The following is a 13,114-nucleotide window of genomic DNA, read 5'->3' as shown; positions in this document are numbered from 1 at the left end:
GTCCCGGGGGCCTGGGCCACCCTGAGGATGAGCCTGCTCAGGGAGGGTGGGCATAGGCTGGGGTCTTGGGCTGCCAGCAACTGAGGGTTGTGTCTGGGGCACCAGCGCTGGGCACATAGGTCAGGGGCTTGGCGGGACGGTGGCCTCTTTTGGGCCCCGAGGATTTTGCGCCAGAGGCCGGGGCACCCCTGGGAAAGCAGTGCCAGGGTCAGGAAGGAGTGTGTTTCCTCGATCCCCGCTGACCTCAGCACCTGATGTTTGGGCAGGGGCCCCGGAAGCGTTTCAGGGGGACACGGGATGGTATCAGGGTTTTCATGGCACTGAGGGCAACACTGGGAGACGTGCTCCTGGCCAGAGGCTCCAGCTGGCTTTCTGCCAGGGCACCCCATGTCTCTGTGGCCCCAGAGAGCAGCAGCTGCGGTGGTGGCCTCCACTCCACACCGCACAGGTCCACGCAAGGCGTCCCTCCAGAGCAGGAGTCCCCAGGGGTCCCCGGTGCCCCAACCCCACTGTCTTTTCTGCCCACAGGAGGGCGCCAACATCAACAAGTCGCTGACCACCCTGGGCAAGGTCATCTCCGCCCTGGCTGAAATGGTGAGTGGCCCAGCCTGGCTTCTGCAGCCAGACCCCCGGGGGTCTTCGGGGCCCCTATCCTGCCCCTGTCACCCAGTTCCAGGCCATGTGTCTGGGAGGTGGCTGGGTTCAAGGGAGAGCCCAGAGATGGCCAGAGTGTCACATGCTGGAGAAGGGGTAGTGGCCCTGGTTTCTCCCGGGACCCTCAGTTTCCCCGCCTGTAAATTGGGGCTGTAGCCACGGTTGGCCCCATGCAGCAGGCAGCCCTGTCCCCTAGCACCACCAATGGCCTGGGCTAGGGAAGGGCAGCCCTGGGGGGATCCTGCCCCGGGGGAGCTGCTGTCAAGGAGACCACGGGGCAGTAGAGCCTGAGTCACGGCCGGGGCAAGGGAGCTGGGCCACCTGCTCTTCCACCCCCACAGCCTGCGCCAGCCTCGCTCCAGGCCTCAGCCTCTCTCTGTCTCTTCCTTTTCAGGACTCTGGACCCAACAAGGTAAGTGGCTTCCTTCAGCCCTGGGGCGGGGGCTGGAGGCTGGTGGTGGCGTCTGCACTGCATTGGCGCCCTGTGGTGAGGGGCGGGGTGGGCAGTGAGTGCGCTGGGAGATGGGCGACATGGGGGTGGATCCCGGGAAGGAAGAAAACAAGTGTGGGAGGCCCCATGAGGTGCCTTGTCTGCGTGGACACAGGGCGTCTGGGGTGGCCTCATGGCAGGGCCTGGGACAGAGACTGCTGGGAGACACTGAGGTGGGAAAGGGTGGCCTGGGGGGCGTGGGGGCCCTGGGATGAGCTGAGAGGGGTGCGGAGGAGCCCCTCGGGCATGAAGGGGGCTGGGGAGCCATGAGAGGAAGAGGGTGATAGGCGTGCTAGACTCTGAGCAGCCATAGGTGTGACGGGGCCAGGGCGGGGAGACAAGCATGTGTGGAGTGGGCGGTGCCACGGAGGGTGCCATGTGTGAAGCTGCCTGGGGCGAGGCTGGGGACTGTGTGAGGAACCGCGTGGGCAGCCATGAAACCGTTCGAGGGACCGGGCAGGAACGGAGTGAGCCAGCGTGGGAATGTGTGAGACAGGGTTAGCGGGCGCCACTGTGAGGAGTCGCGACGTGCTCACTGGGAAACGCACTGGGAACTTGGCAGTGGCTCCCTGGGGACAGAGAACTGTGTGAATTGTGAAGAGCTGTGTGGGCCTGTGTGAGGAGTTCCAAGAGACTAAGAACACATGTGAGGCTGTATGAAGAACTGTGAGAAGGTGTGGGAACTGAGTGGGGAACTGTGGAGAATGGTGTGGGGGACCCGAGTAGGAGCCAGGTGAGGAACTGAGGGCCGTATGGGGAACTGCGTGAGGAACTGTGTGGGAACGGGAGAGGAAGCGTGTGGGAAACGGCATGAGACACTGCGTGGGACTGTGTGAGACTGAGAACCTGTGTGGGGAATTGCGTGTAGAGTGGAGTGAACTGTGAGAAGCTGTGATAACCGTGTGGAACTGTGAGGGAATGGCGTGGAGTGGCGTGGAGCAGCGTGGGGAGGGAGGAGAGAACGATCCGCTGTGCAGATTGTGCGGGACTGTGAGGAACTGTGTGGAACTGCTTGTAGAGTTGTGTGTGGAACTGTGTGTGGAACAGTGTGTGTGGAGCTGTGTGTGGAACAGTGTGTGTGGAGCTGTGTGTGTGGAACTGTGTGTGGAACTGTGTGTGTGGAGCTGTGTGTGTGGAGTTGTGTGTGTGGAGCTGTGTGTGGGGAGCTGTGTGTGTGGAACTGTGTGTGTGGAGCTGTGTGTGTGGAGCTGTGTGTGTGGAGCTGTGTGTGTGGAGTTGTGTGTGTGGAGCTGTGTGTGGGGAGCTGTGTGTGTGGAACTGTGTGTGTGGAGTTGTGTGTGTGGAGCTGTGTGTGTGGAGCTGTGTGTGTGGAGTTGTGTGTGTGGAGCTGTGTGTGGGGAGCTGTGTGTGTGGAACTGTGTGTGTGGAGTTGTGTGTGTGGAGCTGTGTGTGTGGAGCTGTGTGTGTGGAGTTGTGTGTGTGGAGCTGTGTGTGGGGAGCTGTGTGTGTGGAACTGTGTGTGTGGAGTTGTGTGTGTGGAGCTGTGTGTGTGGAGCTGTGTGTGTGGAGTTGTGTGTGTGGAACTGTGTGGAGCTGTGTGTGGGGAGCTGTGTGTGGAACTGTGTGTGTGGATCTGTGTGTGTGGAGCTGTGTGGGGAGCTGTTTATGGAGCTATGTGTGGGGAACTGTGTGTGTGTAGCTGTGTGTGTGGATCTGTGTGTGGGGAGCTGTGTGGGGAGCTGTGTGGGGAACCATAGGAACTGTGTAGGGAGCCTGCAGAGAACTGTGTGGCCAACTATGTCAGAAGCCGGAAGAACTTGTGTGAGGACCAGAGGAAGAAATGCCTCAGGAACCATGGGGGGAACTTGAGAAACTCTGGGGGCCTGAGCAGAGCTGCGTGGGAACATGAGGAGCTGTGCGTGGCACCGGGAGAGGAAGTGTGTGCCACAGGGTGGGGAGCTACGTGGAATCACGTGAGGGAACCGTGCAGAGCTGTCTGTGGAGCTATGGGAGAAGCTCTGTGGGAAAGTATGTGAGGAACCGTGTGAGGAATTGCGTGGGGAACTGTGGGAGGATTTGTGAGAAGCTGAATGTGATCGTGTAGGGAAGGCGGGGAACCAGGTGGGAAGCGTTTGGGGAAACCGCTTGGGGGAAGTGTACGCTCATGTGGGTACCCACGTCAGGGCTCCGTGGAGCTGGAGATGCGTGTACTCTGAGGACCTGTGGAAATGGGAGCAGAGGTATGTGGAGTGGTGTGGGGCCGCGTGGGAATTGCGTGAGGGAACGCTGAGGAGCCATGTGGCTGCTCGGGGAGCAGTGGTGAGCTGTGAGAAACTGCGCGGAGCCAGGTAGGCGGCTGCTGGGAAAGGCATGGGGAACCACGTGAACGCTGCGTCAGGGATTTGGGGGATCTGTGGAAATGTGGAGGAAACTGGGGGGAAGTGTGCGGGAACACGGAGGAACTTGCCAGGGCCTGAGAGGAGCCGCGTGAGCCCCCGTCTGAGGTATTGTGAGAGGACCCACTTGAGAAACTGTGTGCAGAACTGTGCGAAACTATGAAAGTGGGTGAAACGGGGCTGTGTGGACCTGTGTGGAATGCTGTGGAGAGCTGTGTGAAAAACAGAAGCACTGTGGGGCATGGGGAGGCCTAAGGGGAAACGTGGCAGCCTGTGTGCAGAGCCGTGTGGGAAACTGAAGAACTGGGAGGCAGTGCACGTGGCCACGTGAGGAGCCACAGAACCGTGTGAGGAAGTGTGTGAGCCGGTGTGGGGAAGTGCAGGAACTGTGAGGAACTCTGTGGGAACTGTGAGGAACTGTGAGGAACTGTGTGGAACTATAAGGAACTAAGTGTGAAACTGTGAGGAACTGTGAGGAACTGTGAGGAACTGCATGAAACTGTGAGGAATGGAGTGTGGAACTGTGAGGAACTGTGTGGGACTGTGTGGAACTGTGAGGAACCATGTGGAACTGTGAGGAACTGTGAGGAATTGAGTGTGGAACTGTGAGGAACTGAGTGTGGAACTGTGAGTAACTGAGTGTGGAACTGTGTGGAACTGCGAGGAACTGAGTGTGGAACTGTGAGCAACTGTGAGGAACTGACTGTGGAACTTTGAGGAACTGTGTGGAACTGAATGTGGAACTGTGTGGAACTGTGAGGAACTGAATGTGGAACTATGTGGAACTATGAGGGACTAAGTGTGGAACTGAAGAACTGAGTGTGGAACTGCGAGGAACTGAGTGTGGAACTGTGTAGAACTCAGTGTGGAACTGTGAGGGACTGAGTGTGGAACTGTGAGGAACTGAGTGTAGAACTGTGAGGAACTGTGAGGAACTGAGTGTGGAACTGTGAGGAACTGTGAGGAACTGAGTGTGGAACTGTGAGGAACTGACTGTGGAATTGTGAGGAACTGAGTGTGGAACTGTGAGGAACTGTGAGGAACTGAGTGTGGAACAGTGTGGAACTGTGAGGAACTGAGTGTGGAACTGTGAGCAACTTAGGAACTGACTGTGGGACTGTGTGGAACGGAGTGTGGGACTGTGTGGAACGGAGTGTGGAACTGTGTGGAACTATGAGGAACTGAGTTTGGAACTGTGTGGAACTGTGAGAAACTGTGAGGGACTAAGTGTGGAACTGTGAGGAACTGAGTGGAACTGTGAGGAACTGAGTGTGGAACTGAGGAACTGAGTGTGGAACTGTGTGGAACTGAGTGTGGAACTGTGAGGAACTGACTGTGGGACTGTGTGGAACTTAGTGTGGAACTGTGTGGAACTGTGAGGAACTGAGTGTGGAACTGTGAGCAACTGTGAGGAACCGACTGTGAGACTGTGTGGAACTGAGTGTGGAACTGTGAGGAACTGAGTGTGGAACTGTGAGAAACTGTGAGGGACTACATGTGGAACCATGAGGAACTGTGTGGAACTGGGAGGAACTGGGTGGGAACTGTGTGGAACTGTGAGGAACTGTGAGGGACTAAGTGTGGAACTGTGAGGAACTGTGAGGAACTGTGAGGAACTGTGTGGAACTGTGAGGAACTGAGTGTGGAACTGTGAGCAACTGTGAGGAACTGACTGTGGGACTGTGTGGAACTGAGTGTGGAACTGAGTGTGGAACTGTGAGAAACTGTGAGGGACTAAGTGTGGAACTGTGAGGAACTGTGTGGAACTGTGAGGAACTGAGTGTGGAACTGTGAGCAACTGTGAGGAACTGACTGTGGGACTGTGTGGAACTAAGTGTGGAACTGTGTGGAACTGTGAGGAACTGAGTGTGGAACTGTGTGGAACTGTGAGGAACTGACTGTGGGACTGTGTGGAACTGAGTGTGGAACTGTGTGGAACTGTGAGGAACTGAGTGTGGAACTGTGAGAAACTGTGAGGGACTAAGTGTGGAACGGTGAGGAACTGTGTGGAACTGGGAGGAACTGGGTGGGAACTGTGTGGAACTGTGAGAAACTGTGAGGAACTAAGTGTGGAACTGTGAGGAACTAAGTGTGCAACTGTGAGGAACTGTGTGGAACTGAGTGTGGAACTGTGTGGAACTCAATGTGGAACTGTGAGGAACTGAATCTGGAACTGTGTGGAACTGTGTGGAACTATGAGGGACTACGTGTGGAACTGAAGAACTGAGTGTGGAACTGCGAGGAACTGAGTGTGGAACTGTGTGGAACTCAGCGTGGAACTGTGAGGGACTGAGTGTGGAACTGTGAGCAACTAAGGAACTGAGTGTGGAACTGTGTGGCACTGAGTGTGAAACTGTGAGGAACTGAGTGTGGTACTGAGTGCGGAACTGTGAGGAACTGAATGTAGAACTGTGAGGAACTGTGAGGAACTGAGTGTGGAACTGTGAGGAACTGTGAGGAACTGAGTGTGGAACTGTGTGGACTGTGAGGAACAGAGTGTGGAACTGTGTGGAACTCAGTGTAGAACTGTGAGGAACTGAGTGTGGTACTGAGTGCAGAACTGTGAGGAACTGAGTGTGGTACTGAGTGCAGAACTGTGAGGAACTGAGTGTGGTACTGAGTGCAGAACTGTGAGGAACTGAGTGTGGAACTGTGAGGAACTGTGTGTGGAACTGTGAGGAACTGTGTGTGAAACTGTGTGGAACTGTGAGGAACTGTGTGTGGAACTGTGTGGAACTGCGTGTGGTACTGAGTGTGGAACTGTGAGGAACTGAGTGTGGAACTGTGAGGAACTGTGAGGGACTAAGTGTGGAACTGTGTGGAACTGAGTGTGGAACTGTGAGGAACTGAGTGTGGAACTGTGTGGAACTGTGAGGTACTGAGTGTGGAACTGTGAGGAACTGTGAGGAACTGAGTGTGGAACTGTGTGGAACTGAGTGTGGAACTGTGAGGAACTGAGTGTGGAACTCAGTATGGAACTGTGTGGGACTGTGAGAAACTGTGAGGGACTAAGTGTGGAACTGTGAAGAACTGTGTGGAACTGTGAGGAACTGGGTGGAAACAGTGAAGTGCTGTGGGGGAACCGTGAGGAGCTGTGTGGAATGGCATGTGTGGGAACGGGGTGAACAGTGAGAATGGCCTGAGGAACTGTGTGGAAAGTGTGCGTGGACTCGCATTAGGGATGGCGTGAAGGGTTGTGTGAGGAACCGTGTGAGGAGCTGTATGAGGAATGGCGGGGGGAGCTGTAGGGAACGGTGAGGAACCGTGTGTGGAACTGTGTGCAGAATTGTGAGGAAAGCCGTAGAGACCTGTGCGAGGGGTTGTCCGGGAGTGTGAGGAGCTGGATGGGAAACTAGGGACCTGCTGGGCACTGCGTGGCGCTGTGTGACCCGGAAGGAAGTGTGTGGAATGGGGTGGGGCGCTGTGTGGGGACTGGGGCAGAGCTGAAGGGGTTTTCGGGGAGCTGCGTGGCTGCTGTGAGGACCGTGGGACAGTGAGAAGCCTGTCTCTGTGTGTGGAACGCTGTGCGGGAGCTGCGAGCCCCTGTGGGGACTCGGAGAGACGGAGGGTTGTGTGAGGCGTCCTGTGGGGAGCCGTGTTATGCAATGTTTGAGGAACGTGAGAAACTTTCTGGGGAACTGTGAGGAACTGTGAGATCAAGAGTGTCAGGGACGGGGAGGATTTGCGTGTGGAGAATGGTGAAGAACGCGTGTGTAACGAGGCCCTGCGTGGAGATGTAGGTGAGGATCGGGTGGAACTGTGCAAAGAACTCCACAGAGAACTGTGACAGAATTGCGTGTGGAACTTGTGGGAACACATGATGAACGGTGTGACCGGCAGCCATCACATGGGTGGAGTCCGCGTTCGAGTGACTGCCGTTTTCCATAATGGAGGAATAAAGGGGGAAGCAAGAGGAGCTGCGTGAAGAACCGTTTGGAGAAACGGGAGGAGCTGCGTGGGGAGGCGGGAGGAACTGAGGAACTGTGTGGCGAGCTGCAAGCAGCCGCGTGGGAACCGCGCGGGGAATGGCGGCAGCTCCTTGAGGGACTGAGTGCTTGAGGGTGCGTGATTGAGATGTGGAACCACCGCGTGGGAAGTGCGTGACTGGCTGTGTGAGGGACCCTGCGAGGGACAGTGACAGAGACTTTTGAATTAGCCGAGTGAGAGAGTTTTCGAGGAACTGGTTGAGGAACAGGGCCCGGAGCAGGGAGGCGAGGCCGGCAGGAGCCGGGCGGATCTGAGGATGGGAGGTCCGTTCCCGCTTGTCAGGAGCTGCCTGGTCCAGCTTCAGTGGGCAGCAGCGGGTGGGTTTTCAGCAGGGCTCACAGCGTCTGCTTTAGCCAAGGATGGGTCCTCAGGCCATGCACGCTGCCTGAAGGACAGGTTGGGAGCAGGGTGGCCTGGTGCAGCAGTCAGGATGGAAGGTCAGCGTTCCAGGCTTGACATGGTGGAGGCTGGGGCACCGAGAAGGGAGAACAGGGTGGTCCTGGGAGATGGCGGAGCACGACTGGACAGAGAAGTGGTGAGGGAGCAGGAAACCCAGGGGACTGCTGGGCTCCTTGCTGAAATGGCTGCATGACTGGAGGACATTTATGTGGAAGCAAGGAATATGACACATGGCAGAGAATTCACCCTCAGGAATTAAATAATCAGAAACCAAACTAGAGGCCGGGCGCGGTGGCTCACGCCTGTAATCCCAGCACTTTGGAAACCCAAGGCGGGCGGATCATGAGGTCAAGAGATCGAGACTGTCCTGGCCAACATGGTGAAATCCTGTCTCTACTAAAAAAAAAATACAAAAATTAGCCGGGCATGGTGGCGTGCGCCTGTAATCCTAGCTACTCAGGAGGCTGAGGCAGGAGAATTGCTTGAACCTAGGAGGTGGAGGTTGCAGTGAGCTGAGATTGTGCCACTGTACTCCAGCCTGGCGACAGAGGGAGACTCCATCTCAAAACAAAAACAAAAACAAAAGAAAACTAGAAATAGAGTAGAGTTAGTCCCTACCAAGTTTCCAAAGAAAAAAGAAAGCAGTCGGTTGTGCTGCTGAGCTGCAAGATGGACACCCTGAAACCCTGCTCGTGGAGAAGCCAGTGCAGCATTCGGGACCCTCTTTGACAGGGAGTCTCAAGAGCTTTCAAATTTTATGTGCCCTGTGGAGCTTCTCCTGGGGTTGTCTTCAAGAACAATGATGTCTGTGTGTGCACCCAGCCCTTGAGGTGGCATCTATGTGCATGTCCTGGGGTGCAGGCTCCAGGGCCAGAGGCCTTGTCTGCCGGCCCAGCAGGCGCTCTGCAAATGCTTCGTAAGCCAATGCATACATGAACCATTACATATTGGAAGTCACTGAAACCCACAATTAGTGGGATCATTAAGTCAGTCAGAGTGTCCATCAGAAGCAATTCCTGGCAGCCATTATGTGGATGGAGTCCATATTTTAAAGAGCCAAAGAAGTAGCAAGAGCATGGAGGATGCTTCATTCTGAGGGGAGGGATGGGAGAACAGGCTGTTAGAGGAAGGCCTGTGAGCTGGCTTCTGCAGGACCATAGGGAGTTTGATGGAGGAGAGGGCAGGTGAACTCTGTGTGAAGGGGAGATTTAAGCTGGCAGGGAGGGAAGTGTGGCAGAGGCCACAGAGGCCTGGAGGGCCACATTTAGCTGTGGGGCCTTTTCCCTTGGGTCAGAAAGAGTCGCTGATGGTGTTCGAGGAGGGGCCATGGGCTCAGATGGATCCTTCAGACAGAGTAAAGGGAGGACACACTTGCTGGTGACCTCAGCACTCCTGGCTGGTGTCCAGCTGGGTGGCCCAGGGGCAGCAGGGATGGACGAGGGAGGAACCTGAAGGATGTGCTAGCAAATCCCTGACTGTGGCCTAGAGGAGGCTTCTGGGGTGGTGCCCTGGGGTCTGGGCAGGGAGAGGCCTGAGCAGTCTGAGAACGTGTCCAGCAGAGCGGGTCCCGCCCCCTGCCCAGCCTCCAGCTTTGAGGACCCACTTGGCAGGGCCTGCACTGGCCCCTCCCTTTCACTTCCTCTCTAGTGGGCTTGGACTTGACCTTGAATGTTCCTCCCCCACAGAACAAGAAAAAGAAGAAGACAGATTTCATTCCGTACCGAGATTCCGTGTTGACCTGGCTCCTCCGGGAAAACCTGGGTGAGAACTTGTGGGTCTGCCTGTCCCCAGGGCTCTGATCCCACCCTGGGGTGTGCCCTTCTTCCCCACTGAGGGGGTGCCCAGTTGCCAGGAGGCCTCTCACCCTTTCTTGGCTGAGACTGGGAGGTGAACCTGGAGGGTCCAGTCATTTCATGGCCCTTCTGGAGGGCCTGGGGCAATGGCCAGCAGTGGGTTAATGAAGCAAGTGTGGGAACCAGGATGGCCCAGGTGGCGGCACAGCACACACCTGCCTATGTCAGTGGTCTGGGTCAGGTGGGCTGTGATACCCAGGCCAAGTATTCACCCTTCTCTGGGCCTTGGTTTCCCCATCTGTCACAGGGGATCTCTGCTTGCTGGGTTTTGAGGGGCTGCCATAAACCTCCTCCTCCCCATTTGAGTTCTGAGCAGTGAGAGTTAGATGGGGAGGTGGGAATTGAAATGCACCCAACGCTGATCCCGTCCATCCCAGAATAACCTCAGAGTCCTCCCCAACTGCATTTACAGCTGATGCCCAGGGAGGCAAACTGAGTCTTGTACTGACCTAGTGACCGTAGATGACTGGGGGTCCCTGGCCTCCCTCAGCTGCATGGCTGAGGTGTGCAGAGCCCTGGCTGACCACCTCTGCACCCCACAACTAGCCATGCTGCTCCCCAGCTCAGACCAGTAATGCAGATCGCAGCAGGCCTACGGATGGATGGGCCCCGCTGAGAGAGGAGGAGAGTGTGTTCCTTCACCTGAGATGTGGGCTGGGAAGGAGCCCCCTGCTCCAGGCACACCCAGGTTCATCCCCAGGACGGGGGCAGGGGAGTCCTCCCATGGAACCTTTCCTAGGGCCCGTGTGTCATGTGCCCAGCCCTTCACACTGTCTCTTCAGTACCTATAGGGACTCATCAGGGACCCATGCCCTGGGGACACGGCCCTAAGGATACACAGTTTCCTGGGGTCAAGCAGGCAAGATCATCTGTCTAGACTTGAAGTACTACCAGGCAGCAGTCCTGAGGGCTGGGGTGGAGTCAGTGGTGATCTTTTCTGACTGCTGAGGTCACCTAGACAGGATTCCCTGAAGAGAAAGAACACAGTCTGTTCCTCAGGCCACGCATTACCTGATGCTGGGATCCTACTAACCTGGGCCAGGAATCTGATGTTGAATACTGAGGAATGTGTTTCAAATGAAACTGATAGAAGTGCTTGAAAAAATTATTGAACATAAGTGGTATTTATTTTGGAGTAAATACTTTAACACCCTCCACAACTTTTCCTCTCTGCTTTGGGGAAAGGAAGGCCTGATTGTTGTAAAATGGCCCCAAATGTGAGGAAAACACAAGTAGAAGAGAAATAATAGCAGTGCCTGGTGCAGAGATGAAGGGGCAGCCAAGGAAGGCCAGGTCCTTGCAGTTGTCTGTGTTCATGGGGATAAGCCTGTGACTCAGTTTACCTCTCTGGGCCTCAGCCTCCCCATCTGTAAATGTGGGGGAATGGGGGGAGCAGTCATAGCACTGGGGCCTAGATCCCCCTCTGGGCACAACCTGGTCTTCTTCCCACAGGCGGTAACTCAAGGACAGCTATGGTGGCAGCCCTGAGTCCTGCAGACATCAACTACGACGAGACCCTCAGCACGCTGAGGTGAGTTCTCCAGGGAGACACTCTGCTCCCTGGGACTCTCCAGGGGAGCTCTGCTCCCCGCTCCCTGGTCTTGGGGGATGGATCCTCCCATGCTTGAATTAAGAGTGTCAATGAGCAGGGACGACTCTTTGTGAGGGGTATACCCTGGACTCTGTGAGGCTGGAAGGGACTGTTCTGGGGCTCCTGGGCCTGCATGGGCCCTGTTCCATTCCCTCCATGGAGCCTTTGAGGGTATGCTTTGGGGCTGCGGGTAGCCCAGGGCCCTGTGGCACTGGACTGGGAGAGCTGTGCCTGCTAGGCGAAGCAGTTTACACTCACCTGCTGGCCGGGGTAACCACTGGGGATTTTTAGATAGCAAAGGGGGCATAGGTGTGTCTTATGGGCAAGTGAGCACCTGGGGTGGGGAGCCTGGGCTCCTAGCCGTGCTAGAGGCTGCTCGGTTGTTTGGGTCAGTGGTCTCTCCTCTCTTTTGACCGTGCACCACCAGTGCTTAAGAGAAACAAAGGGCGTGTGTCCCAATAGAGGTTCATGTACTAGCTGGAAATGTAGACATATGCATCAGCTGATACACAGTGTGGACAAAAGCCTACGTACATGTAGCTGTTCTCACATTTTTCCGTTGGACTTTGTCCCTCTACCCTGGGACCACTGGGGGAGAGGACACCACGCTGTCCCTTCTCCCCTGGGCCTCAGTTTCCCCAAGCGGGTGAGCTGTAACTGGGTGACCTCCCCTATAAGTCTCCTCTGGCCTCTGTGGCCCCAAATGCCCTCCCCAGAGACTTGCTATGGGGGTGATTTCTCACTCTGTGCCAGGCTGTGCTGGCTCAGGTCCACCTCTGGCATGGCTGCTGAGCCTGAAAGGCTGGGTCTTAGGCAGAGCTCTGGGCACCCTTGGGACCTGCCAGGTGTGGACCTGTCCTGAGCACAGCCCACAGACCCCTCTGCCACCCAGGTATGCTGACCGGGCCAAGCAGATCCGCTGCAATGCTGTCATCAATGAGGACCCCAACAACAAGCTGATCCGTGAGCTGAAGGATGAGGTGACCCGGCTGCGGGACCTGCTGTACGCCCAGGGTCTTGGCGACATCACCGACAGTGAGTGCCTGCACCAGCCTGTCCTGGACAGGGTTGTGGGGCCTCAGGCTCAGGGGCCTTGCAGGTCATCACATCGTCTCTCCTGGGGCCACCACTTTGCTGGCCGCAGTCTGGGCTGTGGCAGCTCCACACTGCTCCCAGAGCCCCTCTGGGCCAAATCCCTGTCCCTGCTCCATGTTCCTGGGCAGAACTGCCTCTGGGTGGGAGGCCGGGCGGGGGCCCTGGACAAGGGCAAGTTTCCTGGCCTTGGCCTGGATGGTACCGCATGGTTTGGGTTCAATGCTGATGCAAGTGGGCCACAGACGGCTCCCCTGGAAGCCCCATAGGCAGGCTGTGGGTGCTGGGGTCACAGCGGCCCCCCGTGTTCTGGAGCTGAAGACCTTCACCACCTGCTTGTGGCCACTCACCCACTGCTGGCCACCCTGGCCTGTGAAAGGCGTGCCTGACCCTCTGGAGACAAACCTGTTCTTCTGTTTCTTTGTCTCTCCCCCTCCCCCACACTTCCCTCCCCCGTAGCCAACACTGTGCCTGGAGGACCCAAATGTGTGTATTCCCTTTGCTGCTCTCTGCATCTCTGCTTCCAGCCCCAGCCAGCATGAGGGCCTAGGGCGGCACGGGCAGGGAGGGGTGAACCCCAGGGCACCTGCTCTGCTTTCTTCTCCTTTTTGGGGGCAGAAAGCACTGCTCTCGCTCAGTCACAGGGCCCTGCTGGTAGATGTGGGACTCTGTCTGCCTCTGAGCCCACACT

General features: G+C 56.6%; 1 protein-coding gene across 1 annotated transcript in view; it reads left to right on the top strand.

Moving 5' to 3' along the window:
- KIF1A (kinesin family member 1A) overlaps positions 1 to 13,114 on the top strand; it is a 106,692-nt gene that overhangs the window by 35,976 nt on the left and 57,602 nt on the right. Inside the window, exons 10-15 of the mRNA XM_025404211.1 lie at positions 529 to 594; positions 1,049 to 1,066; positions 9,573 to 9,648; positions 11,193 to 11,271; positions 12,224 to 12,366; positions 12,883 to 12,909. Coding sequence (XP_025259996.1) covers positions 529 to 594; positions 1,049 to 1,066; positions 9,573 to 9,648; positions 11,193 to 11,271; positions 12,224 to 12,366; positions 12,883 to 12,909 — 409 coding nt within the window. The remainder of the gene's footprint in view (positions 1 to 528; positions 595 to 1,048; positions 1,067 to 9,572; positions 9,649 to 11,192; positions 11,272 to 12,223; positions 12,367 to 12,882; positions 12,910 to 13,114) is intronic.

The sequence above is a fragment of the Theropithecus gelada genome, chromosome 12, assembly GCF_003255815.1.
Source record: "Theropithecus gelada isolate Dixy chromosome 12, Tgel_1.0, whole genome shotgun sequence".
Lineage (NCBI taxonomy): Eukaryota > Metazoa > Chordata > Mammalia > Primates > Cercopithecidae > Theropithecus > Theropithecus gelada.
The sequence above is the reverse complement of the archived record's forward strand: the minus strand, read 5'-3'. Positions and strand labels throughout refer to the sequence as shown.